The following is a 27583-nucleotide window of genomic DNA, read 5'->3' on the forward strand; positions in this document are numbered from 1 at the left end:
AGCTGCTTCATTTTGTCCACCTTAAATTTGTAATTGTTGTGTTTTACCAAATAACTGAACAATATTCTAAAACCATTAATTCCACTAATACTTTCCTAATTTGAGTTGGTATGTATTTTCTGCATTCTATTTAATATCTGCTTTATTTGACTGTTTCCTGTTACCATGCTGTCCACTGTCACTCCAAGCCGCTTAGTCCCAGTTACCAGTTCAATAGAACAAATTCAAAACAGGAGAATCTTTGAAAACATCATTTGACCTTAATTATAGTCTTTTCAGCATTAATCATCAACTTATTTTCATTAATCCAATACTCAACAAGTCTGAATTCATAATCATATTCAGATTAACTGTATATTTAGGAAAGTGTCCATTCGTACGGTTGCCATACAAACAATCCCCGGTGCTATAGGGTTCCGCTATCCAAAGCACCTTCATGAAATTAACTGACATTAATAAGAAATTAAATGATTTGACATTGCAGGTTAGAGAAAGTACAGTCTTTATACAGTCAGGTAAAAAATTATGAACTAACCAACCTTGTTTACTGAACTTATAGAGATAAAATAGATTATCTGAGTGACGGATTACAGAGATAAATTAATACATTGAATTAATCACATGAAAAAAAAAAAAAAGGTATGTTAAAAAAAAAAAAGACAGAAGGTAAGGCAACTCCTCCGTGTAGTCTATGAAGTTAGGAACCCAAGAGCTGCAGGAGTTTGGACACCACCACTACATTGAGGCTATTTCCTAAAACTCGGTACTGCTGAATCTTGGAGATCTGCTTTGGAAAGTCTGCAAACAAAAGAATCCACACAAACATATTCAATATTTAGTCACACAGTCTCAATCTAACACTCACACGGGTGGATCAAAACTGACGAGTCATACTGGGAGTTATTTACTAAGTTAGTTACCAATAGTAAAAGCATATATGCTCATAATTGATCTCAGTATGAGGTAAACTCATGTTTATTTACTTTTGGCAAAGAATGGAGGTTGTATTGAAGTGTTTAGAAAACCCTTTGGGTCCCTGGCCAGCAAAACCTTATCGGCCCGTAACGTACGGCAACAAAAAGAGAAGGAGCAATATCAGAAGTCAATGGTAGATCATGTCCTGCTTTGCACTATGTGGTAAGAATCTTTTTTTTCTGTTTGTAACCTTCTATTTAATACAGCTGGCTAGCGCTAGCAGTAACAGCACCAAGCTGTGGTCAAAAGCCTGACCAGCTGTTTTAACATCAACTCACACTGTTTCATGTCTGTAAATTTCAGCTAAATCTCAGGCTTTGGTTGTCCCGTGTGAATGCGCCACATAAAAATCAGATGTTGGGGGGTCATTTATGTATTACATGTGGTCCCTAGGTAAATCTAATCCTGTGTGAATAAGGCTAAAAATCTACTTCACAAAATGTTCAAAAAACCTACTTTAGTAGAGTACTTAAGTATTTTTTACTATATACCTCAGTCTATAGATCATATCAGCATTTCATCTTCTTATTTCAGCATTATTTCTATTTAAGGGTTTCCACAGTGGATCATCATCCTCCAATCATCTCTGCGTGTGTCCAATTATCCTTCTGGTGAAATCCACTGCCATCTTTCCTTCTGAATGTCTTGGTTTAAAACCAAACCTCACTATCACAGCCTCATTATCTTGATTCCCACGCCACTTATAGAAGGTCATTTCATGTGGAGAGAGGTGTAATGACATTTCATTGTGAAAAAATATGTTAAAAAAAAAAAAAAAACAATAGGGCTGACTTAGTTGCACTGGAAGCCAGACACATGACGACTCACTGAAACTCGGGGGAAAGCCCATGAGATTGGACACCTCTCTGGGAGTGAAGTAGCGGAGCTGCAATTTTGAGAGCCGCTGGAGTTTCTCTTCATCAGAGCACTGGTCAAAACCTGTAAATGCAGCATCAATCTGTACACACACAAAACACACAAATGCACTTAATTGTGGAATATTCGAAACAATTGACGACACCGCACTAAAACAGAGTCGTGAACTCTACAGGCATATTCAGAACCAAAGAACCTAATGAAGGTCTTGTTGATTGAATGCGTGTTCTTTAGCTAGCAATTCTTCAGCAACATTGGAAGTGTTTTTCAGGTATAGAATCCATGCCGACCATACCGTATTGTCAGGGCAGCACTGTAGGACTGAACCAGTTCCCTCTATATAGCGCCCATAGCTGCATAGAACACAACAAAAAGAAAACAACCAAATGAGAAGAGTCCTGTAGCCAGAGGTTGAAGTCACAGGTTAGCTAAGAATACTTAAACATCTTCTGCTTCTTTCGTTAAGTGTTCACTGACTAAGCCACACGTTTCCATCTCCTTTAACTGATAAAGCATCAGGTGGTGCAGACGTGATGCTGTCAGAACTTACTTTTTGGTAAAGCAGATGGATCTCCGACATGTAGGCTGAACAATATCAAGAAGAAGAGCGTATCGCAGCAGAGTTTTAGGAGAGAGGAGATATTGTGAGATGTGTTCCTCCATTAGAGGTTCCAGGAACTCATGGATGCATCTGACAGAAAGGTCTTTGTTCTGCTCTGACTTTCTTTGGACATCCAGCGTGGTTTCTACTTTATACAGAACAGGGTGCGCCCCCTGTGGACACGGTGCTCCAACGACAGGCTGCTTGGAAGGATTGATCTCCACAGACTGTGAGAGGACATCTGAAATCTACACAAACAGTGTATTTAGTCCTCAAAAAAAGATGACAGTGTATTCCTACGGTTGCCGTACAGATAACCCCCGGTGCTATTGGTTTAGTGCTTATTGTTTTAGGGTAAGGTTTAGTCTTAGTCACGCGACCTAAACTGGCCAAATAGGGGCGCTGCGTACGGAGAGAATGTTGGTATATTGATACGACAACCGTACGGATAGCCACTGCCAAAAAAGATCCAAAAGCAGGTGTTTAAAGATTTGCATTCAGACTGCAGTTCAAACACATGAATGCCAACTTCAGATGACACTGAAACGTACCTTTGCTATTGCAGCAGTGGGCCAGCTGTCACTGGAGAGTTTAGCAATCAGAAAATAGCGCAGTCTTGAGTTAGGGATTCCAACCTGGACAATAAAACAGTCACATGAAATCAACTACTAAAGAAACATCCACAAGTTTCTCTACCCAATAGGTCCTTCTTACGCTTGTGGGTGAGACCATGAGCTCCTGGAAAAAGTATCCACACTCTGTCAACACCTTGACTAAACGGCCCCTGGAGAAGAGAAGCAGGAACTTAGGACAGGGTCAAAATCCAGTTCCAGATGGGATCCTTCCTATTGTCAAAGAGATAATGAACCTCTACCTACCCCCCATACAACGCATTCATTCTACATCAGTATGTTTCTCATTAATACAACTATTTGCACACAGGAATAAACAAACATCTTTTTCCAATCTCGTTCCAACCTCCCAATTCACTCTAGCTCAGACATTCAACGTAGTGGCCAGCAAGCTAAACCCAGTCCACTCTGGCTCACTGGTCTGCACGAATTAAAAAGGCAGTGGCTATCCGTATATTTGCTGCATCAATATACCGACATTCTATCCATACGAAGTGCCCCTATTTGGCCAGTTTAGGACGGGTGATAGGTCAGTCATTGGCCAGTTTAAGTCACGTGACTATGACTAAACCTTTCCCTAACCCTAACCCTAAAAATTGTTGCGATAGAGGGTTATAACCTAACCCTAAGATGCTACGTACATGTACTTTGGTAAGCGTACCAATAGCACCGGGGGTTGTCCATACGGCAACCGTACAAATAGACAAAACCTTAAACTACTGGTGAAGAAAGGAAAACCCTGTATAGCTAGTTGCAGAAAGGTGTGGCTGAATGTGCTGTACCTAAAAAAGTATTTGATTCGTATGAAGTTATTTACACCAGTAAGCAACACTACACTGTACTTGTTTTCATTTGCTTTAAAAAAAATATTTGTACATTGAAATCAATAACTGAATAGTATTATATATCACTTTGCATTTAAATAGGATATAATAATAGGATGTAATAATTGTAATTCAAAGAACATACAGTATCTTTCATTGTTTTAACTGGTACCAGACAAACATTCTTGGCTGAGTGTAAGCCCTGAAAACAAGTCTGGTAAAAGCTACGTAAGGTCAAAGAACATCATTTCTCTAGAGGCCTGAGTTGACCATGAGATCATGTCCCTGTTGGCTGTGCCTCCAAAGTTAAAGCAATCAGACGGTGTTTTATCTATAACTACCAGCCATTCTGGAACCCTAAATGAGTTTTAGAAAGCTTAGCTTTTATTTAAAAGTTTGGTTTTTCATGTAATTTGTCAACAATGTCATTACCAGTTCTCTGACTGGTAAAAGTCTGTTTTCTAATTCCAGGACAGTCCCTTTCTGGGGTGTGTATGATTGCCTACGTTACCTGGCAGAGGACGTCTCAAAGCCTTTCACGTTTTCCAGCAGGATTAAGCGAGGCAGCTTCAACAGTCTGGTAACAAGTTGAAAAGTTCATGGAATGCAGACAAAATGAGAATGGCTTTACTTTACAGCACAGAGACACAATCGCGGCTTTGCTTTGCCTCAGTCTAATAAAACTTTTCCTTTGAAGACAAAAAAAAAAAAAAAACACAAGTGGCAACAATATAAACAAAGAAACACCATTTCTGGCAAAAACAAATAACTTAAAAATAATTTAGACAGCGTTGACATTTCTTTGTTCTCCTACCAACAAGATTTTGCTCATGTTTGCAAGAGGCCTCAAGTGACCGCACATAATAAAACATCGAGTTGGGTATCGAAAAGAGCTTGCACAGCTCAGGGTGTGGATTGCTAACTCAAAGGACTATTTCCCAGAGGTTTGTAAATTGTTTTGTTAAGCTTCCTGTTTGTTATTACTTTTACATAGATGATTTTAAAGAGGAGAACGATAGAAAACAAAGGTCTGAAAAACAATCCCTGGACTGAGAAACGGTAGATCAGCAAAGAATAGGAGGATTTCAACGAGCGCTAAATATATTTTTCTTGAAACATCCTAAATAATCTGTAGTGAGGCTTCATTTGAAAACAATCTAATGTGTGTTTTTGCCTGGGCAGGTTCTTTCACAGCCTGGGTTTACGATCAGTATTATATTGGTCAGGAGAATTGCCTGTAATTTAAACACTATTTAAAAAAAAATTAATAAAATAAATGGATACAAACAATGACAAATATCAATACATAGATGATCCCAGTTGCCAGCCGTTCTGAATGGACTGACAAACATCACCTTAGATCCAGACTTCAAAATTAATTCACCTTGAATAAGCTTCTCTTAGGTTTACACGCAATTTATGCTAGAGGCTCTGGAAGTCGGTGCTCATTGCTCAGAGACCCATCAGTGGGACCAGGGGCATCTCTGGTGCCCCTTACGGGGCAGGTAGCCTCGTCCCTGGGTAGAGTCCTGGCTGGTGGGGCCTGGAAGTCTCTCTCATCGATTTTCCAAAAGTGCTCCGATCGGGCAGAACGAGGTATCAGCGGAAAGGCGTCTACAGACACGCCTACTCATCCATATGCATGAAGGCCCACCAGTGGTCATGAAAGTGACTTTTCAGAGGGCTAAAACTCTGGAAAAATATACCTGAAATACTATGTTGTTGGGGTTCTTAGAACAATTGGAGATGGGTGTAAATAGCACAATACTGGACCTTTAAAAACAACTAAAATAACAAAACTTATGTCAGTGTCATAATATATATGGACCAAATTCTATACAAAATAGATAGCTGAAGAACTTCATTCATGTCTTTGTGAGCTTTGTTTCAATCTTACTGGATTAACTCTTGAACTCTGGGCCTCAAAGATCTCACAAATGGATGTTAATGGTAAATGACTCCAACTATTCCAGATATCTGTCACTTTAGACAAACTTTGTTTCTCAAATATTGGTGTTCATTTAGCATACGACATGCTGATCACAACCCAATTGACATTAGCTCTAAGCCAATCACAAAATCACATTACAGTTCTCTGATACACTTAATGTATTAAAGATCTCTTCTGATAATTAGGAAAAAAACTTAAAACAGAAGAAGTCACTGACATCATATTGCTGCTGCAATCAGTGAATCATGGATCAGTCCTAAAAGTTATTTCAAATGCAAAGATAGTTTGAAAATAAAAGGCAGCTTTACTGAACTGAAAGGATTCCCTTCACTTGTACAACTGTCTAGTCAGCATGAGTAAAGATAAATACCTGGGCAGAAGATCAAGAATGTAGAGGAAGCTCTTAGTTCTTGGATCACTGATATCACCTTGAAGCCCAATCCTGTAAAATATAATTAAAAAATAAAGAAAGAAAGAAACTATTCAAGGAGATAATTACTTGGATCTGAAAAAAAAAAAACACAACTTTTTTTTAAATTACCTTGTGAAAGGTTGACAGGGTGGGCTCATCAGAATTGCATCAAAAGATAATTTGTCAAAGTCCTCCAAAGGTATTCCCTGGCAGACAAATACACACAAACGTTACTACTCGGGGTGTGTATTGCCTGGCATCTGGCGATACGATTCGTATCCCGATACATAGGTCATGATACGATACAATATTATATATATATATATATATATATATATATATATATATATATATATATATATATATATATATATATATATATATATGACTTAAGAAACAGCTAATCTGTTTTCAGTGTAATCATATTTTACACTGAAAACATTGGCTTTAACATGTCTTGTGTCAACAACTTAAAATAAAAAAAAATAACATACAATCTGCCTGTGGCTTTTAAACCAACTTTGACTTTAGTGCAACTGAAGTGAGGTATAAACCTAGAACAACAAATAAATGCAGAAAGCCAGTACTTTATTTTTAGATTTTATTGAAAAAACACAAGCTGGTCAAAATGCCCAGGTTTCAGTGCACTTCTTTGTGTAGTTGTATTTGTAGTAGTAGTAGTAGTAGTAGTAGTTGTAGTTGTAGTATAATGTCTCCTGCAGTGGAAAAGACTTTCCTGGTTTTTTTTCCCCAACACCCCTAGATACTATGGTGGCCACCTAAAAAGCATGTGACCTAGGTGCTAATTAAAGAATCGTATCAATACCTTTATCACTAGGGCTACCGCTAACACAATGTGATGTTATCCCTGTGAACCTGCTCTGTCTCAACAAAGGAACAGGGCGTCTGGCTGATGAGTTCTTTCTTTGTTCTCTGCTAAAGCGGAGGAGCACAATGACGCACTCATCCAGCTCACCACACATTTCATGCACACAGCAGTCCTACTTTTACTCTACCTGGTAAGCCACATGTCTGCGACATCTGAGTCACTTTCCCAGCAGTGTGATCAGCAAATAAAAAAACCAACTACGGCTGTGATACTTATGGTTGCCTTGCACAAAACTAAATGAACATTAGTCCCCTCCTAGTATTTATTCAATGCTTCCCACTAGGGGTGTTGAAAAAAGAAAAATCACAATATTTTGTCTAAACGGATCCATATCGATTTATTTATTTTTTTTAACCTTTATTTAACCAGGAAAGTCTTTTCCAGTGCAGGAGACATTATAACTACACAAAGAAGTGCACTGAAACCTGGGCATTTTGACTAGCTTGTATTTTTTCAATAAAATCTAAAAATAAAGTACTAACTTTCTGCATTTATTTGTTGTTCTAGGTTTATACCTCAGTTAAGTTGCACTAAAGTCAAAGTTGGTTTAAAAGCCACAGGCAGATTGTATGTTATTTTTTTATTTTAAGTTGTTGACACATGGCATGTTAAAGCCAATGTTTTGAGTGTAAAATATGCCATAAAATACATTTCATACATAATGTTCTCACGAAGGTGTACAAATGTACAGATTAGTTGTTTCTTAAGTCATATATCAGAATCAGAATCAGAATCAGAAATGTTTTATTTGCCATGTACAGTTTTAAGGACAGTACAAGGAATTTGACTTGGTGGTTGGTGCACAAAAACAAGCAACAAAAAGAAATAAAAGAAATAAAAACAAAACAACAAAGAACAACGAACAACAAAGAACAACGAACAACCCAGCAACAATAATAATAATAATAATAATAATAATAATAATAATAATAATGATAAATATAAAGGATGATATATATATATATATATATACTTAAAAAAAAAACGCAAAAATCGCCTTGTACTTCAATATCGGGATGTATCGTATTGTGACCTATGTATCGGGATACGACTCGACGATACACACCCCTACTTCCCACCTACCTCTATGGTCTTGTTCCAGAGTGGAGTGTCTGGGAAATTATGCTTGTAGATAAGATTGGCTGTGGTGTTTATGTCAATAGCAGCTACAACCTGTGCAGGAATTCCACTTTCTGTCAAACAAAAAAAAACAACATAAAAATCCTTTAGCTGGATTCAAAAATGTCATCTCCCACTCACATTTTCAGATATAGATATTAGGCTTGTGAACGTTGTAGCATTCACTTTTTGAATTAATTTATCTAATTAATTTCTGTGTTAATTCGTTAAGAAAAAAAATATTTTATGCAAAAAAAAAAAAAAAACTTTATTGAAACATGTGCAATACTCGACAGAACTTCTTCCCCCCATGAAAATGCAGGTGTGTGTGTGTGTGTGTGTGTGTGTGTGTGTGTACAGTATGTATAAGCATTCTATAGGACTATTTAGTGATTTGTCTTGGTAGGAGGATTACTAATGTTCACTGCAGCTTGAGCTACTGTAACGCCTGAATCCACCTTTGGATCGATAAAAATAAATAAATAAATAAATAAATAAATAAATAGTTGAAGCACTTTAAAGCTCCTCATCCATCTGTTGCCTCACACTCAGCTCTTTGTCGTTCTTTGTGATCAGTTAATGACTGTTTTATAACCTGGAAACTTCAATTTCTTACTTTGCATTTGATCTTTAAAAAATAAATAAATAGATAAGTATTATTCTGAAAGCCTCCCTATGAGCTAGCGTGGATAGTGTCTGTCAGAACACGAACCTTTCAAAGCCAAGTGCATCCCTCCGATGCCACAGTACAGCTCCAACACTCTGAGCGCCTCCATCCTTGTTGCTGCCGGATTCTGCTCTTCTTCACCTTCATATTTTACCTTCCTTTCATTACCAGCACTGCCATCTAGCGGTTAGAATGGGTACTCTGGCAGCTTTCGCCTTTATTGCTGCGCTACCGCCATCTTCTGGAGTTTCACTTTTACAGTTTTCATAAATTGTCCATATCAATCCCGTCCTCTGTAATAATTAATACACCCATCATATGCCTTCTTTGTATCTCGGTTTCCCCACAGGCCAGTATGTGTTTTAATTCTGATCCCCCAAGTACGGTGGCTGAGAAGTGCCAAACACTTTTACAAATTATTGCAACACTTTTACAAATGCCACAACAAATTTACAAATTTGAAAACAAACATACATACATAATTTTCTAAAAAAAAAAATATACAATTAAAAATAATAATAATACAAATAGCAGTTGTTGTTTTTGTTTTTTTTGTTTTTTGTTTTTGTTTTTTTGTTTTTTTTTTTTTTTTTTACAAATGTTGAGATAGATTTACAAAGAAACGTTGTAATTGTGTGTTTTCGTATTTTTTTTTAATTAGTTTTGATCTTTTGCAAAAGTGTTGCAGTAATTTGTAAATGTGTTGCGGTCATTTGTTAATTTGTCGCGGTCATTTGGAAAATGTGTTGCAATAATTTGCAAATGTGTTTTGCACTTCTCAGCCACCGTACTCAAGCCCTTCTTTCTCCATCCTCCCCAACAACATGTCCTTTTCTCTTTGGCAGTTGTAAATATGATTCTGTGAGTTCCCTGATGCTGCACGGATTGTATTTAAATATAGCCATGTTTTTTTAAATTATTATTTATTTTTAAATAAATAAAATAATTTAAACTCAATAAAGTTGTACGGAAAAAGGTCAGTGTTGTTCGTCTTAAAAATACAGGATGCAGCCGATTTCTTAAAGAAGCTCAACAGCTGCAAAATTGATGCCTTTTCAATAAACAAAAGGCTGATGCGCACAGTTAAAAATGAGTTGCTTTAAAATAACCATGATTTTCTTAAAGTAAAAGGACCTGTGGATGAGGAAAGAAAACACAGACTGACGCAGGACAGGGCAGGGGCTGCGTCCTATAGACATGTAGGCATAGATGTCGCATTGACTGTTTCTCTGCAGCCAGTACAGCGTCTATTGAGTATTATCTATGGGCTTCCCCTTTACACCAACAAAATGAAAATTCCTTTTATGGAATGGAAGCTCGCACACACACTTCCGGTTGGGTTTGAGCTCACAGCGAAAGATTGAAACTCATTCCTGTTATTTGTGTTTTATTCCCCACGGTAAAAATGTACTTTATGTGCTACTGAAACTCCTATGGCTTAAAAGTTAGCGTACTAATGTGCAGTGTCCTGTCCTGTTTTTGTGTTTGAATTCACAGCTGAAGTTGTGTTTGAGGAACGATGTCCAAGTCTCTGAAGAAGATGGTGGAGGAATGTCGGGATAAAAACCTGACAGAGGTGGAGATGTGCGACAGGAGCATTTCCAACATGTTAGACATCCCTGGACTGTGTAAGTGACCTGTAACATGATTTCTCTACGAAGCACGGTAACATATGTGCTAGTGTTATAGAAATTACACCCAAGATGTGCTACTTTGGGGGGCTTTTATTTTGACATTAAACATCAAATTGTTCCAAAACTTTGTGGGTGAAATTCTCCTGGGATGGGCTTCCATTCCCCTGAAGTGGAATGATGCTGTAACAACCGGGGATTTATTATTTAATAATTTTTTGAAGTTTTAGGAATTATAGTCCAGATGTCCTACTTTGAGGGACTTTTATTTTGAAATAAAACATCAGAGTGTTCCAAAACTTTGTGCGCTACATCCCGGGATGGGCTACTGTCATGCTGAAGTGGAATTGCGCTGTTACAATCGGGATTAAAAAAAAAAAAAATTAACACGTTTTGAAGTTATATGAATTATACTCCAGATGTGCTACTTTGTGGGGCTTTTGTTTTGAAATGACAGAAGCAGATTGTTCCCAAACATTGTGTGTGCTTTTCTGGGATGGGCTACTATCCTACTTAAGTGGAATGGTGCTGTTACAATGGGGACATTTTTTTTAATAATGTTTTTAATTTGAAGGGGATTACTCCCCAGATGTGCTACTTTGAGGGGTATTTATTTTGAAACCAAACATCAGACTGTTCCAAAACGTTGTGGGTGATATCCTGGGATGGGCTACTTTCACCCTGAAGTGGAATGGTGGCGTAACAATGGGGGCATTATTTTTTATTTATTTATTTATTTATTTTTTTTTTTAATCATTTTTTGGATTTATAGGAATTACACTCCAGATGTGCTTCTTTCAAGGGCTTTTATTTTGAAATGACAAATCAGATTGTCCCCAAACAAAGATTGTCACAAGACAAAGTATTAGTCTAAAGTGGAATTGTACTGTAACAATGGAGTGGGGTTTTTTTCTTCTTTTTTTAAAGTTTCAATATAGCCAAAATATGTTAGTTTGTTGGTCTTTGATTTTGAAAGAATGGGTTGATGTTAATAATTAGTCATAATAATAATCATTATTAGTGTCATTATTATTAAGTTAAATCTATGAGAGAAACTGTGTTGTGCTACTTTTACACATTAGAGATAAACATTTGCTTACAGTTGGTATTTTCCTTACAGATTTATTATTATTTTTTAAATCTTGAAATGTCACCTTAATTTAAAACGCATGTCTATTACTTGGTGATTAAGTTTTAAGTGGTCTTGTATTAAGAATGCCATGATGGTAAATTATGTTATTTGGGAAGAGACGCCTTTACGTAAAGTTTAGTATACTAATAGACTGGCGGCTAGCTTTACCATACATGTACTCTGAACAGAAGGCTCACTTTACCGCAGTAGTTAGTGTTAGTAAGAGACAGTACGATACACAATACGGTGTTAGTGAGAGACAGGGTTGTTCTACCTTTTCTGAAACACACGATAAGGATTGCATCGCAGAACCATGTGTACTTTTAGCATTGTTGTGTACATGCAGTTGTGATCCATCTTTGACATGTGTTGTGTCTTCTTACAGTCACTTTATCGAACATCACTCAGCTGGTTCTCAGTCACAACAAGCTAACAGGTAAGAAGCTAGCCCTGGTGAACTAGAAATCGTGACTAAAGCTTGAGATTGGCTGATTCCTTTCCACCAGTGTTAATTTTGACAATAAATATTCATTTAGTTTTAGTCTTAGTCTTTTGACTAAAATTTAAAGATTTAGTCATCTGATTTGTTTTAATTTTGGTCTTATTTTAATCAACTAAAATACCAAAAAATTTTTATTCTTATTTTAGTCGACCAAATCAATAACAGATTACGAGACATTTTTTTTACCGCTGGTATAGGAAACAACTAAACCTACTGTAATTTATGTGTGAGTATGTAATATATAAAACTCAACTGTGTCTTTAATTGAATTCAACTGTCTTTTTTGCATACAAAAGCAGTACTGAATAACACAGACTATCAAGTTTGGAATGGTATCTTTCTCCCATAATAATGCAAACAAAAATTTGCAACAAGTATTAATTTGCAACTCAATTTATACAAAACAAATAGTGCAAATGTCAAATGTTGGTCTGCATCCCTGCTAGCACCTGTGCTAGCTGCTTCATGGTAGCGTAAGCTAGCCACTTACTCTCCTAACTGCGTCACGAGGTGATGGAAGCTAAGGCTTCTCACAGAGGGAGCGGGATGCTCTGGGGCTCGCCTCTGTCCATTTGGGGGTAAAATCTACACTAAGGACAGGCACAAAGTCTGCCCCAACTGCCTGGGTGTGGAACATGCCCGCATAGCGGTCAAAGCCTCCAGGTCCCTCTACGAAGTGAAGAAGCTCCACTTTTCGAAAGGCGCTGCGAGACAAATCCTTCCAATCTTTCCTGAGCTGCTGTGGAAGTAGCTCATCCCTGGAAGGACCATCCGTTCACCAGGAAAACCCCCGTGTCAGGTGCCTCATCCCTCGACTGTGAGGCGATGGAGAGCCTTGGACTGCTTCGTATGCCGCCGGTGGAGCCTCTCGTTGCTGCTCTGTGCAGGCTATGGGAAAGGTGATGAGCAACATGGTTGTTCAGGAGCATGCAGCGGTTCTGCAAGGAGAAAAAAAGAGACAATGAGGCTCTCCGCCTTTGTCTCCCCGGCGCAACGAAGACCTTTTCCTCAGACCACTCCCCAGGGGCCGCAGTTTAAGGCGGCAAGACCTTCCGTTCCCCGGCTGGCCCCGCCACATCCTCGACGAGGCCTACCTACCCGGTATCCCTGCAGCTCCGGCGGCTGCTGCTGTTGCTCCAGCACAGCCTACTCAGCGCGTGCAGACGAGGAGGATGAAAAAGACTGCCTGACAGCTTTCTTCTCCTCTGATGACGAAACTGACGTTCCCTCGTTTTCCAGCTTTGTCCCCTTTGCTTTCACCCGTGCATTCTCGGGCTGTTCACGCCCCGTCCTCCCCTCTGCCAAGGCTCGGCCCTCTGCTATTCGGGAGAGACAGACTGGTTCCGCAGGATGTTCAGCTGTTGCCCCTCCTGCATGTCCACAAACACGCACTCATGTTCAAAACAGAGTGATGTGTTCATCGCTCGCACCCCTAGGCCAAAGGCCAGCGGCGCATCATGTAAAAGCAATGTCTGCCACTGTAAGCAAAGTAATGACGGGTACTGTTATTTCCACTCGCAGGGAGGCTCTGGTCCCCTCCTGGTCAGGAATAGTGGTTTACCCATGGTCCCCCTGTCCTCTGGAGCGAGAAGTGTGTGCTCGCCCCGGGGTGTCTTTCCCTGTCCCACCGACAGGGGGCTCCTCCGCTGTGCGGTAGATCCCTCAGTTGTTGGTCGGGCTGCCACCGGCAGAGGGCTCCACCGCGCTGCGGCCCTCCGCGCTGCGGCCCTTGTGTTACAGGAGGAGATCACGTCCTTGCTGCGCAGGGGTGCAATCTCAGTGGAAGGTGGTCTCCACGGACACCAGCCTGACAGGCTGGGGTGGGACCCACGAGGGCGGGTCTGTGAGGGGTCGCTGGGATGTGATCCTCCGGCGTGCTCTCATAAATTACTTGGAACTGTCAGCGGTGTTCCTCTCGCTGATCCACTTCCTTCCGTCTCTCAGGGGACATCATGTCCTGGTGAGAACGGACAACACCATGGCGGTGGCATACATCAACCCTCAGGGCGGGTTGCGCTCACGTTGGTTGCTGTCACTGGCACGCAAACTGATCCTGTGGAGTGTTGGCATCTCCTCTCGCTGAGAGTGACGCACGTCCCTGGGATCATGAACGTAGGTGTCAACCTGTTATCCAGGGGCGCGCCGCTTTATGGGGAATGGTGTATTTGGCAGGACACGACCCAGAGTAGTGGGACTTCCTACACTCTCAGACCATTGATGTGTCAGATTGATCAAAAAATAATAAACTTCTGTAGAATAGAATAACGCAGGTGGCCTAGTGGTTAATCGGAGGGTCGCCGGTTCGAGTTTCACCCGGGCCAACACTGTTGGATATTGAGCAAGTCTCTTAACCCCCAACTGCTCCCCAGCTATGGGATAAATAGTGTCTGGTGCTTCCCAGTCTGTCTTCTTCAGGAAGATGCTAAGACTCCACCTGCGTCTACTTGAGGCCGTATGAGGGCGCTAGTTCTCCCCACCGACCTATGGAGCGACTACAACATGGAAAAATCATGTGTGGTCTCTCGCCTGAAAAAAAGAATAAATAAATAAACCGGAGTGGGTTGCAATTTTCTGAAGTACTCTGGTACTATTACTCAGGTTCTGCCACAGACCCTGAGACGGACAAGGCTCAAAAGCACTTGGGCAGTAAAGGCTGGTCTGTGGGGTTTATCCAACAGCTGAGCTGTTGAAAAACTTCTGCTAGAAAGCTGTGAAAATACATGTCTGAATAGTTGAAACAAGATGGTGGGTTACGGCTCTGACCTCTGTTCATCACTTCAGCCTTGGGAATTGAACTACGGAGCAATGGAAGATGTTATACTCTGATGGATCAGGTTGTCTCTGACATGGGGACGGTCTGTTTGCACCCCCTACCTGGAACACATGGAGCGGGATACAGAAAGACAGTGTTTTTTCATACCGAGGACCACTTAACCCACAAGACAACTGGTCATTCACAGACCACTCTTTGAGAAAGGCTACACTAAGAGAAAGTAGGATGCTTTGAAAAATGTTCTCCACTTTGATTAAACAGTGTAACCTTACAATCTGTGATAATGTTGTTTTGATGAAATAAACCTACAATGTGTCGTACATGGCCCAATGGTTCTGCAGCTAAAATGTGGACATTTAAGTAGTTATCTGTTCCAGCTTATCTATAATCCTTATCAAAGTGTTATTCTCCCCGTTTGTCCACAACTAAACCACACAGAAGAATAGCCATCACTGCTTTGACATTCAGAAACTGCATGGATAGCCTGTACAATGTGCCATGATTGGTGCCTAATACTGTAATTTTTAAGGGCTGTTGTCTGCTGATTTGATCTATCATGATCAAACTAATTTTAATGGTCTGTCTGTGTTTTTCTAGTTGTACCTCCAAACATTTCTGAACTGAAGAACCTTGAAGTTCTCAACATGTTTAACAACCAGATTGAGGAGCTGCCAACTCAAATCAGCAGTCTTCAGAAGCTGAAACACCTCAACCTGGGGTAGGGATGGGTATCTTTCACATTTCAACTAACACGCTACCAACACTTGGTACCGGGGAATCAGTATTGCTACTCAATGGTATCAATTTTCTATACTTTTGAGTGTTTTTGTGTTGTAATAAAAATTCAATCTAAAAACACTTTGCTTCACAAATGTTGCAGCGAGAGTAATCTGCATCACATTTTGAAAACCGCCATCTAGCAGCCTTTGCTGATACTGAAATCATTACGCAAATGTGTACAAAGGTTAATAAAAGGTAAATATAGAAGGATTCGAATCATGGGGACACTGGCCACCTACTTAAGAGTTGTGCAGCAAAATGTCATCTTCAAAATCATTTTTTCTAATTAAGATTTGAAGTGCAAAAGGAATTTAAAGGCTGGAATGCTGGAGTGCACATAGTTAATTTCAAACAAAATTGTATGTTACCTAAAAAAGATGTGAGTGTTTTAAAGCTCAGCCCTGAAGAATTGTGTAAACAGTTTGAGTACAACTTTGGAGCAACTTTGAATGAATGCAAATGCCATAAATGTCACTTTGCCAGTGTGTTTGAAGCAAACTGGCATCGTAGTGCATACGAACATCTTTTGGATGAAATACAGGTGCAGTTAAAAATGTCTTAGTTGTTGTCCCCAGCTTAAAATCATATTTAAAACCATCTCTCTGATCAGGACTTGGAAAATAAAACCTCCATCCTAGATTTTTGAATGTGATAATCTTTTTCTTTCACATAATGGATGGCATGTCTGCTCATACAGGAAGTCAATGATGGGGGGATTTGGACGCAACGCTGTATATTGATCCACAAACATGGTTGGGGTAGTCTAAGCCTCACACCGCTATTCAGACGGTGCATTCACGTCTCTTTGTTTGTTCTCCTCCCTGTTATTGCATGTCTCAATGTGGACATACATTAGTGGGATTGAACCTTGGTTTGTTTTTCTAATCTGCCAAACACATTTGAAATATAAGGGCCGTCTCCTGGAATCATGTATGTCTATAGGCTTAGCATGCGTGTCCACTCCCCATGGTGTTGGCTTGTTTTTATTCTTCCTGTAGTGGTCATGACATTGTTGAATATTGACAAAGGCGAGCAGCTAACGTCGCCAAATCAATAGAAAATTCTATCACTGCAGTGAATAAGTTTAAAATCCCCAGTGTATCTTGTCCTATAGCAATTCATAAACATACACTGTTTGATTTGATCATCAAATCTTCAAGAACAATTGTTTAACACTCAGTTTACCTCTCAGCAAAACCTCATTTGTGACCTGTTCTCACAGGGGCAGTTAGCCAGTGTCTGAATGTGCTGTAAGGCCTGACCATCATCAACACATCACACAGTCCATCCCATTATTGTCTCCTGGGGTTTCACCTTCACAGACATGAAGCCTTGTGCTCATAGATAATGTTTGAATTGTGTGGGTTGGATTTGATTATTTTGGTCAAGACACCATCACATCCTCTGCTTCCCCTTCATGTTCTTCTCATAAACTCGTAAGGAGGAAGGTGGCGGTCAGTAGGGCTGAAAGATTTTAGAAAATAATGTAATTGCGTTTTTTTTTTTCCCTCAATATTGCGATTTAATATGCAATTGTTTTTTCAAGGACCTCTTGTCATGTATTTTTCCATAAACACAAGCAAAAATCAATCTGTTTCATAATAAACAATTTCAGATTAATTTAAACTTTAAATAAATGGAAAATATACATTTTAAAGCACAGATTACAACAATAAAGCAAACAAATCTGTGGCTTTACCTCTTCAACATATCTAACTAACGTCACGTTTCATGAAACATGTAAACATGTGGACTGCCCTTCTTAAACTCATAACAGGACAGTCTATAAATAGATAAAATAAACAGATAATATTATAGAACAGTGACATCACACATTCTCAAGCGCAGGAAAAGTAAGCAGAACTAATCTCTGCTTTAACCTATTGAACATTTTTAAGGTAAATCAAATTCCCAACAAACTTAAAATACATTTTTACTAAAAAAAGAAAAATTGCAGCCTTTGCAATTGGAAAAATGTGTTTTACGATATCGCGATATCGCATGTGCAATTAATTGTTTAGCCATAGTGGTCAGGCATGTAGTCAACCGAGTATTTTCATGCGATTAGTGTATTAAACAAAGTAATTCCAAAACAGCTCGATTCAAGCAAAAAATACAAGGGCAAAACATGTTTTTTTAAAAATCTGTGTGCCTTTAAAAAAAACATCTGAAAACAACCTCTGAACATCAAGTTATTTAAAATACTGCGGAGATTTGCACACTGAGACCAGTTAAACACTGCTGAACATCCAAGGTTATTTCCACAGTGATGAATAAAAGTAATCAAATCACACTGAAAAGAAACCAATGACCACTGCACGCAATGCGTGGCATTTTCAAGCAAATATTTACTTGAATGCACTGAATTACAGACATTTATGTAATGAAGTTCTATATATATATATCTTGACGGGCATAGTGTAATGTTATAATCTGAATAAACACTGGCAATTCATTGTACAAAAGGCCACAAAATAAATTGTTAAACTCTCAAAAAACCATTCCAAGCTTTATAATTTGTATTATGTTCTATTGTATCAAAGATCTAACGACAATGTAGTTAGATCTTTGGAGTGGATGTAAAAATGTAAGAAATGTTAGTGATTGTGAAGATAATGGGAAACCGGAAATTCGCCGGTTCCAGTCCACTGTGGACCTCTTCCATCACTGTGGGACCATGACTAATAAGATGCTTGACCAGCAGATGTCACCAGAGTTAATTGTAATGAACAACAAATCATTTTAATCCAATTTGTTTACTTTGATTCAGTCATTTAAAAGGCTTCAGTTTCACCTGCTTTACATGTAGAATTGTTTATACCACCAGGCGATGGTGGTTTAGTGGTTAAGGAAGCAGGCTTGTAATCGGAGGGTCAGCAGTTCGAATCTCACCTGGGCAATCACTGTGGGATGTTGAGCAAGTTCCTTGACCTCATCTGCTCCCTATGCGCTACACCATGGCGGCTCACTGCTCCACAGGATGGGAACACATTTCATGTGTATTTATTTGTTTAAAAATGTTCTTCTTGTAGGCGAATTTTTGTGTTGCTTTATATTCATATATGTTTTATCCATTGCACTTACATGCATTTAAAATACGTTTTACTGTTAGTATTGTTACATCACTGAAAAACAAGCAAAAAACACCTAGTGTTTTGCCAATTAAGCAATTACATGCCAACAGCCTTAGTGATGAGTGCTGACATGCGATCAGCGCACTCTAAACCTGCTCCATTTAATATGCGGTGATACCATAAACTTCTTGGAAGATGGATTCTCCTGGTGTTCACAAACACCAGAAATACATCTTGTGCTGCTCCCGCCTTTGTCTTTCGAACCTGAACAGAATCGGTTTGAACCAATCATGAAGCAGTGTTGTGGTTTAGGGCGGGATTACCGGGTGTGACGAAGCCAGAAACGCCGAAGCAAAACTGGCGTATGCGCAGTTGCGGGGAAAGGAACTAGTTGGGCTACCGGTATTAGCATAGCTCCGAATCAAAATGGAAAGCTGTCGATGCAGGAGGATGGTTAACGTGTCCTTAACTCGCATACTCATGTTGCAAAAACGACAAAAGTCACTCAACGACATAATGACCGCAGCATTAATATCCCAAAAGAAAGTTTTCACCAGCGGAGCCTTGTTGTTGTTGTAGCAGCATCTCTGCGCGCATGGCGACGACATCATCATTTGTTACCGTGTGATTGGCTAAAACACATCATGGTGGACAGGTGCTTCGCCCAATCAGCTTCAAGCATTCTGTTCATGTCCCTTCCTGGTTTTGAAAGGATCCACCAGACACAGACCCAGATCGAAGAATTTAACTAAGAACCAACAGACTTTCTCAGGACTCTTCCATTACTACCATGCTTAAAGCCAAAGTGGAGCCTGTATTAATATACAGCTGACTGTGATTACAACAGCCAATGTGATTTCAGACACAGGTTTAAGACATTCACTGACACAGCTAAGAGGTCAAGCACTCATGTAAGGAATCTAATTATCAACCCTTAATCGATGCAGATTTTTGCATAGTCGCATGATGATGCTCCACATCCTCTGCTCACGTTTCAACTGTTGAACAACCGCCCTGTTGTGTTAGACAAGTTTAACCTAAATCAAGCACTTCTCAAAATCCAGGTTTTTGAAACTTTAAATTAATAACACCACTCAGTGTTGACATTACAGAAACCTGATTGAGGGTTTAGTAGGTGATTCTGTGGGTAAACCACTTTTATCTCTGCTCTTGTCGCTTGTGCTTTAAACATGTTTTGTCTTTCTTTGGTGTCTCTGTGAACACAGGATGAACCGTCTCAGCACTTTGCCCAGAGGGTTTGGCTCATTGCCAGCACTTGAGGTGTTGGACCTCACTTACAACAACCTGAACCAGAATTCCCTGCCAGGAAACTTCTTTTACCTCAGTAAGTGGGTGCACCTCTGTTCACTAATGTGCAGCTTTAGTCAATTTTGTAGATATTAAAGGGATCCTCCACTGTTTGTACAAATGTGGCCTAAAACCTTTGAAATGTCCTTATTAGTAGATCTATGCCTAACAAAACACATTATTTTGCACCATATTTGTTTTCTTAACTTTTAAAAATGGGATTACTTTACCGTTTGGGAGCCTGTGCTCCGCCATGTTGAAATGACATCATTGATGATGCCCTTGATGATCGCCCCTTTCAGTCCATTAAGTTCTATATGAGGTGAAGCATTCAGGATCATTTAGCAGCTTTTTCAGTCAAAATGACAACTTGTGCAGCTTTGGATTGCTCTAAAACTCAGTAAAAGTTAAAAAAAAAAGTTGACGTAAACCTCTTTTGTTTACCGAAATTTGATAAACAAAATCTATGAGCCAAAGAAATCTGTGACTGCAGGGGGCGACAGTTCCATCTCCGCTGTTTTGTAGACAGCATGAAGAAGAGAAGAATCGAAAAACAAAAAATTGATTTAAACCATTAAACCAGACCTTCAACCATTTCTGACAAGAACACCAGTTCTTTACAGCAGACATATTCAACTAGGGTCAGCATTAACGAGCAGCAGTCGATCCTGGTTGCCTGTATTTACATGCACAGAGCTCTTCTCTTCTTCATGCTGTCTACGAAACAGCAGAACAAAAGAAAAAAAAGAGGTTTACATCTTTTTTCTTTACTTTTACTGATTTTTCAAGCAAGCCAAAGCAGCACAAGTTGTCATTTTGACTGAAAAAGCTGCTAAATGATCCTGAATGCTTCACTGCTATACAACTCAATGGACTGAAGGGGGCGATTGGCGTCATCGATGATGTCATTTCAACATGGCGGCGCACAGGGTAAAGTAATCCCAGTTTTAATAATTAATAAAACGAATATGGTGCAAAATAATGTGTTTTGCTAGGCATAGATCTACTAATAAAGACATTTCAAAGGTTTTATGGCACATTTGTAAAAACAGTGGAGGATCCCTTTAATGACATTAATGAACCTAATATAGATTTAGAATGGACTTTGAATCTGACTGTAATCCACTAATTCTCCTCCCCTCTTCTGTTCTCTTTTGCAGCTACCCTTCGAGCTCTTTACTTGAGTGACAACGACTTTGAGGTTCTTCCCGCAGACATTGAGAAGCTGATCAAATTGCAAATAGTAAGTGGATTTCAGCATGCCTTTAATCAACCCATGTAATGTGCTGATTGTGTTTTTCATTTTTAAATGTTATCAGTTAAACTCCAACAGAGCAGCCCTCAACTGCTCTGAATAATTAGTTCATTAGTTACTTTAATGCTGAGTGTGTACTATACCGTTACCCCACTAAGATGGGATGGGATAGAACATTAGACATTCTAGTTTAAACCTCTAATACCATGGGGATCATGCCTGAATGTGTGCCTTCAATGGTACAGTAACTGTGATGAACATTCCTTTTTTTTTTTTGTTCAGCTGAGTCTCAGAGATAATGATCTGATCTCATTGCCGAAGGAGATTGGGGAGCTGGCTCAGCTCAAAGAGCTTCACATTCAGGGCAACAGACTGACTGTTCTGCCTCCAGAAATGGGTACACACACACAAGCACACCCCTCCACCTTATTCATTCATGTTTTTTCTTTATTTGTCTCTTTATTTGCACTAATCAAAAGTCATTAGTAACCGCAAAGGTATTGGAATAAACTTAATTGACCATAAATGTACATATGTCACACTAATAATACAGTTTGAGAAGTGACAGAAAGAAAAATCTAATCCTGCCCCTTCCTTACGCTCTGTGTTGAATACTTAACCAAACAAATGCACTTATTTGGCTATCCCGTTAAATTAAATATCAATAAGTAACTAATCAATGCACCTTTGACATGGTTGTATCAGCATTGCTCAGCCAACAAACAAAAAGTAAACATAAAACCAAAACATGCACGATTTAATGCCCAAACTCTATATAAACCCACTAAATATACAAGTCTGCACGTACATATGACAGCTGTGTGACATTTGGTTTTTATTGCTTGAACGCATTATCTGATCAATGCAAATAATTATATCTTTAATAAGTTTCATTTATATGCATTGCCCCAGAAACAGTAATACTGGTATGGCAGCATCAGTGTGCAGTAAAGTGTATGTCACACTTTTTGTGGTCATAAATACTTTTTATTATTCCTATACTCCCTGATATTTTAAAACAGTCATATCGTTTGTATGGTTTCACAAATTGTCAACTATAATTATGTAATTATGAAAAACATTTCAACTAAAGAATGAAGACTATGAGATAATAAACAAATAATTAGATAGAATGTCTAATCTGTTTTACGGTCATTTTATCATTCATTTCAAATCAACACAAATGTATAATAGTGACGTAAGCTATTTTAAGGGAGAAGAAACTGCGGTGATGAAAACATCTCTTTTGAATCAAACCTTATTTTCAAAACTATTTCTGGTTGTGCTCTGCACACACGTGTAGGCATATAGTAAAAAGTGCAAATATTTGCAATTTGTCCTCTTCAATCTGCTGTGCTGTGGATATTTAGCTGGTTTCCATGCACTTTGTCCAGGCTATGCAGACAATACATGAACCAATGCTGCGTTGTGTGTCCTCAGGTAATCTGGATCTGACTGGTCCCAAACAAGTGTTTAAAGCCGAGAATAATCCGTGGGTCACTCCCATCGCAGACCAGTTTCAGCTTGGAGTCTCCCATGTGTTTGAATATGTTCGCTCAGAGACCTATAAGTAGTAAGTACTGGCACACAATCTTCTTGCATTGAAGCTTTAGGTTTGTGTGTGTTTCAATAATGTACACTTTCTATTAAAAAGACAATCATTAGAAATGCTCCGTTCATAATTTCCAAATCTTAGTAGAACCTATGATTTGAGCTGAGTAATTCTGAATTTAATGTAAGGTTTAAATGTGTGTGGACCTCCTCAGTCCTGTGAGTATGACAGAGGTTCTCTCAAGCGAAGATAAGCCGATGGGAGAAACGTGCAGTGTGCAACCGAAGGCTGCTATCAATTCCTTATTTTAGATGCCCTGAGATGCTTCAAATCCCCTGTATGAATGTTCTAAAACTGCAGCTGTGAAGCATGCTGTGGAACTGATCCCTGCCCTGCAAATGTGTTTCCACCATGTGCCCCTTTTGCTGCTTTTCTTGTTGGAAAGACCCTGGGTGAGACTAAACAAAGATTTATTTTCAAAACATGGGAATTGTTTTGATTTTTAAGAAAACTTCCTCTCAGCTATTCAGAAATATATATATATATATATATATATATATATATATATATATATATAGAGAGAGAGAGAGAATTGTGTAGTCTTACACATAAATTTCACATCTGTCAATGCGTGTCTATCCGTGTGTGTGTGTGTGTGTGTGTTTGCGTGTCCATGGGATGTCATCTGTAAAGCAGTAAACATTGATCTTCTTGTGTCATTGCAGTGTAGATGACATCCAGATAGAACTGCTTGTACTTGTGCTGGATTAATAGATTCCAACGCTGACTTTGATGCATGTCCTGTACACTTTGTGAATTATTTGGGGCAGATGTGCTCTTGCCTTACCTGCTGCACCTCATCTACTACCATTGCAGTGCAAATCAGTGCACATGCACACGTAGTTAAGACCACGTATTTAAAGAGTAGCTAAACCCCAAACCCACTTTTTTCTGCTGAATACGTATGTATTTGGGTATGAAGTAATAGTGTTTATTGATCTTAGTCTGACTCTTCACAGTTTAGTAAAAGTATTTTAATTTTGCGTATTTAGTTGTAAAATGTCAGTGACTGCCTCTAAGAGTTGAACGCTGGCTATTACAGTTGAATTTTGCTATTTGCTGAGACATTATTGTGACCATCGTGTGTCACGAACTTTCACTGTTGGCCCCGCCCCTCCTATAAAATCTGAGAGGAGGGAGGAGGGCAGGGGCTTCGGACTGGGGGGGTAAAGGGTACTGAGTACCCAGGGCTCAAGGCAGGGGGGAGGGGGGCCCTCAGAAGTCTGTTTTATATATTAAATATTTTTATGTAATTTATATTGGAATGAAAATGGCCCTGTGTGATAATAAGCTGGTTGTTAGGTACAGTTTTGCACAAAAACAATTATTCATGCTGCATCAGGGCCCTACCTACCACCCCTTTAAAACAGTGCAAATGGTACGACCCGCATGTGCTTCTGTTGCTGCGCTGTGGATGTGACTATCAGATCAATTTTTCTGAGGTGAGTTTTAAAACACCGAGGTGAATCTTTTTTTTTTTTAGGCAATATATTATTTTGTTTGAAATAAACTATCTGCACTCTTAGACATTTAAATGCTGGAACATTCTTTTTGCACATCAAATTTTAATTGGAAATAAGATTATTAGAGAAAAAAAAATATTTTGAAGACGACATTTTCCTGCCACCAACTGTTCAGTAGGTGGTCGGAGTGTCCCCATGATTCTAACCATTCTATATTTACCTTTTATTAACCTTTGTACACATTTACAAATGTCTGGTAGTTGTTAAAAAAAGAGATAAGGTGGTGCACTTGTCACTAATCCTGGCTACTTGGTTATTTGTAACACACTTTAATAAACATGATCAAAAACTAGATCTAGAAAAAAAATGTCTCTGGGATCGCCGAACATTTGTGATATTAAAATGGGGTCACGACCCAAAAAAGGTTGGGAATTTTTGGGATAATATTAAGAAAAAAGAAAGCATATATATAATAATGTCAGAATACTAGTATAGTTTCCGGGTGAATTTTTTTTTTTTTTACATAACTTACAGGAGGGGCCCAAAATGTGGTGCTACACCCCTGGAGGAGGGTTTTCCCCCTATCACAACCCTCAGTGAGCATTGATTGACAGCTCAAGTGCGTAACTCCTCTCTTCAGCTGTGACGTTTTTGACTCTGTGCTTTTATAAAGAGCAGATTCTGCACTAATTAGATGGTTCATCAAGCTGTGTGTGTATGTAGAGACACATCAGGTGTATACCCGTCTGTCTCTGTGTGTGCGTGGACTTGCGTGTACTTCTTATCGCTGTGTGTGCGTGAGGTGGTGGGAGGCTGATTGTGTGCGCCTGTGATTGTAGTTACACATCTCAGCTGTGAACTCACTGTGCAGCGTTGACCGGCTGTCTGACTGGGTGTGTCTTACTGCTACAGTAACGCCCATAATCAAGGCTTTTATTGAATTTCCCCCCTTGTGGCAGGTCAGGAGAAAGCAGGGGTTTAGTTATTCTTTAAGGGCTCTATTCTCCCGTCTGGACTTAAACGCTTTTTTACGCGCCTGCAGTTACGCTCTTCTGTCCTACGCGTATTCTCCGGTCCAGTCTGCTGACACGCCCACCGCGTGTAAGGTAGACCAAAAGCGCGTATGTGTGAATGAAGGCAGGTTGAAGGAAAGGAGGTGGTGATGTCATTGTTTTTGGGCTGTAAATGTCATTGAAATCTGTGAAAATGATAAAGTTCACTTTTAATTTGAAACACTTTCATTGATAAACAATGTAACAGGTTGATTTGATCAGATTATTGCAGTGTGACTGAGTCACAGTTAAAATCTCTCTCCTTGATCATCATCACTGTAAAGTGTGACAGAGTTAGATGCTGGAGATATGAGGAAATAACGCGGCCGCAGAGCGTCCTGTTTTAATACAGAGGGATGTTTACAGTGAAACAGAACTATTGGCTTCCATAATACGCAGTTTTAAATATAAATAGTTTAAAGTGACCTGAGCTGAGCCTCATTAAAATATGTGTGGGAACAGTTTGTGGTCCATCCTCATCAGCATATGACTGCTTGTTTCACTCTGTCGTGGATCAAACTGTGACTTTACGTTGGACATAGTATGAAAATAGTTGAATCACTGTGACCAACGTGGACATAAGCCTGCATCTGTCAGAGTTTTAATTAATCGTGCAGCAGCAGCTGAGTGATCACAGCTTTTGGACTTCCGCACATGGGAGAATAGAGCCCTTAATAAGCATTTTGTGCATCTTCGACATAGAGAATATAGGACAGGAATGAAATCAATTCAATTTAAAATAGTTGAATTGGAGGTGACGGTGCAACTGAGTAGCAGTTTTTTTTTTTTTTTTTTACGCTCAATTTTTCTTTCAGGAATTCCATTTCATTTATTTGATGTCCGTCCGTCACCGTTGCCCTTCTCAAATCAACCCAAAACAAACTGTTGGCAAAGGCTAAAACAGACACAGTGTCCCCCACTGGAGCGCCCACACACAGGAACGTCCCCCATCTGAGCGTTCCACTCCGCTGCTCAGCTCTCCCAGATACAGAGTTTTTGTACCTCACACATAACTTACACTGCTTTTATGTTAGATGGCTGCTTGGCTGCTAATATAGATTATAGTTTTATTTCAAATAGTTACCCTGCATCTTCTGGTTGCAATAATAACTTCAGCCATGACCTGACTGTGAGACGTGCTTAATGTATGCGCAAAAACAGACATTGTAACATGTTCCAACTTTGATATGCATGCTGCATTCGTGTATTTGCATTTCCTCCTCTCGATATTTAGCACCCCATAAGTTGATCTCATGGTGAACAATCACCAGAGGCAAACATGCTTAACGGATGTGCATGTCATGTGCCTGATGGATGAAATCCTGATTGCGTGAGGCTAGTAGGTGCCCCGCAACATTTATCAGCCCATGTAGTTATGTTTGCACCTGTTTTTAGAGGTGCAGACCTTTAGCAAATCTGCACCTTTGGGTGTTGAAATGACTGAATCACTGGGCAGGAACTCAGCTGCACAAACAGGAAGTGATGGATTATGTCTAATAATAACAGTTGGTTGAACACTCTTCCTCTTCATGCATCATGCACTAGCACTGTTCCATTGCTGTCATTAAGTCAGCATTGTTTTTAAAGCCACCACCTGTCACTCATCTAATAAGATAGAGCAACTTGATCCCGAATAATACCGATTGTGTCTGTGTTTGACTTTATCTACAAAAAGAAGGCTGGAAGCTCAGTATCTAAGAAATTAGTGCACGGTTCATGTTGTAAATAACCCTTTTCCTTCAGGTCTTGCAGTCATTGGTAATTATGGTAAATATACATACATTTTTCACCTATAAGGACTTAAAGGTGGAGCAAAAAGAGATAGTAGTTGTAATGGCTGAAATGTATGCATATTTTTACTCATAACACTCAATGGAAACAGCTGACCAGCAGTTTATATATATATTTATGTATATATATATCCACTAACTGGAAATGAATTAAACGAGAAAGTACTTCAAAAGACAATGTCGTAAAAAAAACAAAAAAAAAAACCATCATCTGATTAAAGTTGTTGTTTAAGATGATACAAGAAATGTTTACCTGGTATTATTC

At 39.2% G+C, this 27583-nt stretch overlaps 2 protein-coding genes across 4 annotated transcripts in view; one reads left to right on the top strand and one right to left on the bottom strand.

Moving 5' to 3' along the window:
- Nucleotides 1-485: 485 nt before the first annotated feature.
- On the bottom strand, nucleotides 486-9323 carry trdmt1 (tRNA aspartic acid methyltransferase 1). The gene is made up of 11 exons (XM_028434443.1): nucleotides 8992-9323; nucleotides 8244-8353; nucleotides 6401-6477; nucleotides 6230-6301; nucleotides 4420-4485; nucleotides 3167-3236; nucleotides 3004-3087; nucleotides 2402-2700; nucleotides 2147-2204; nucleotides 1804-1933; nucleotides 486-798 (listed from the first exon to the last, which is right to left on the bottom strand). Exons 1-11 carry the CDS (start codon nucleotides 9053-9055, stop codon nucleotides 698-700), a joined length of 1131 nt encoding a protein of 376 aa, XP_028290244.1. The 5' UTR covers nucleotides 9056-9323; the 3' UTR covers nucleotides 486-697.
- A 404-nt stretch (nucleotides 9324-9727) lies between these two features.
- The window catches only part of rsu1 (Ras suppressor protein 1), a 30393-nt gene continuing 12537 nt past the window's right edge, over nucleotides 9728-27583 (top strand). Inside the window, exons 1-8 of one of the 3 annotated variants that reach the window (XM_028435007.1) lie at nucleotides 9728-9807; nucleotides 10444-10574; nucleotides 12095-12145; nucleotides 15582-15702; nucleotides 20065-20183; nucleotides 21307-21389; nucleotides 21684-21798; nucleotides 22842-22974. In XM_028435007.1, the coding sequence (XP_028290808.1) occupies nucleotides 10466-10574; nucleotides 12095-12145; nucleotides 15582-15702; nucleotides 20065-20183; nucleotides 21307-21389; nucleotides 21684-21798; nucleotides 22842-22974 (731 nt within the window). In that variant the 5' untranslated portion in view covers nucleotides 9728-9807; nucleotides 10444-10465. Of the gene's footprint in view, nucleotides 9808-10234; nucleotides 10346-10443; nucleotides 10575-12094; nucleotides 12146-15581; nucleotides 15703-20064; nucleotides 20184-21306; nucleotides 21390-21683; nucleotides 21799-22841; nucleotides 22976-27583 lie in introns of those variants that run through there. The other 2 variants (XM_028435006.1, XM_028435008.1) reach the window with 2 other exon arrangements.

This window comes from Gouania willdenowi, chromosome 20 (genome assembly GCF_900634775.1).
Source record: "Gouania willdenowi chromosome 20, fGouWil2.1, whole genome shotgun sequence".
NCBI lineage: Eukaryota > Metazoa > Chordata > Actinopteri > Blenniiformes > Gobiesocidae > Gouania > Gouania willdenowi.

Coding starts and splice junctions, on each gene's coding strand:
- trdmt1 (XM_028434443.1), bottom strand. CDS start 9,055: ATGGAGGCGCTCAGAGTGTTGGAGCTGTACTGTGGCATCGGAGGGATG. Junction 3,237..4,419: donor TTTGAGACGTCCTCTGCCAG/GTAACGTAGGCA, acceptor TCTCTTCTCCAG/GGGCCGTTTAGTCAAGGTGT. Junction 2,701..3,003: donor CCACTGCTGCAATAGCAAAG/GTACGTTTCAGT, acceptor CTGTTTGTGTAG/ATTTCAGATGTCCTCTCACA.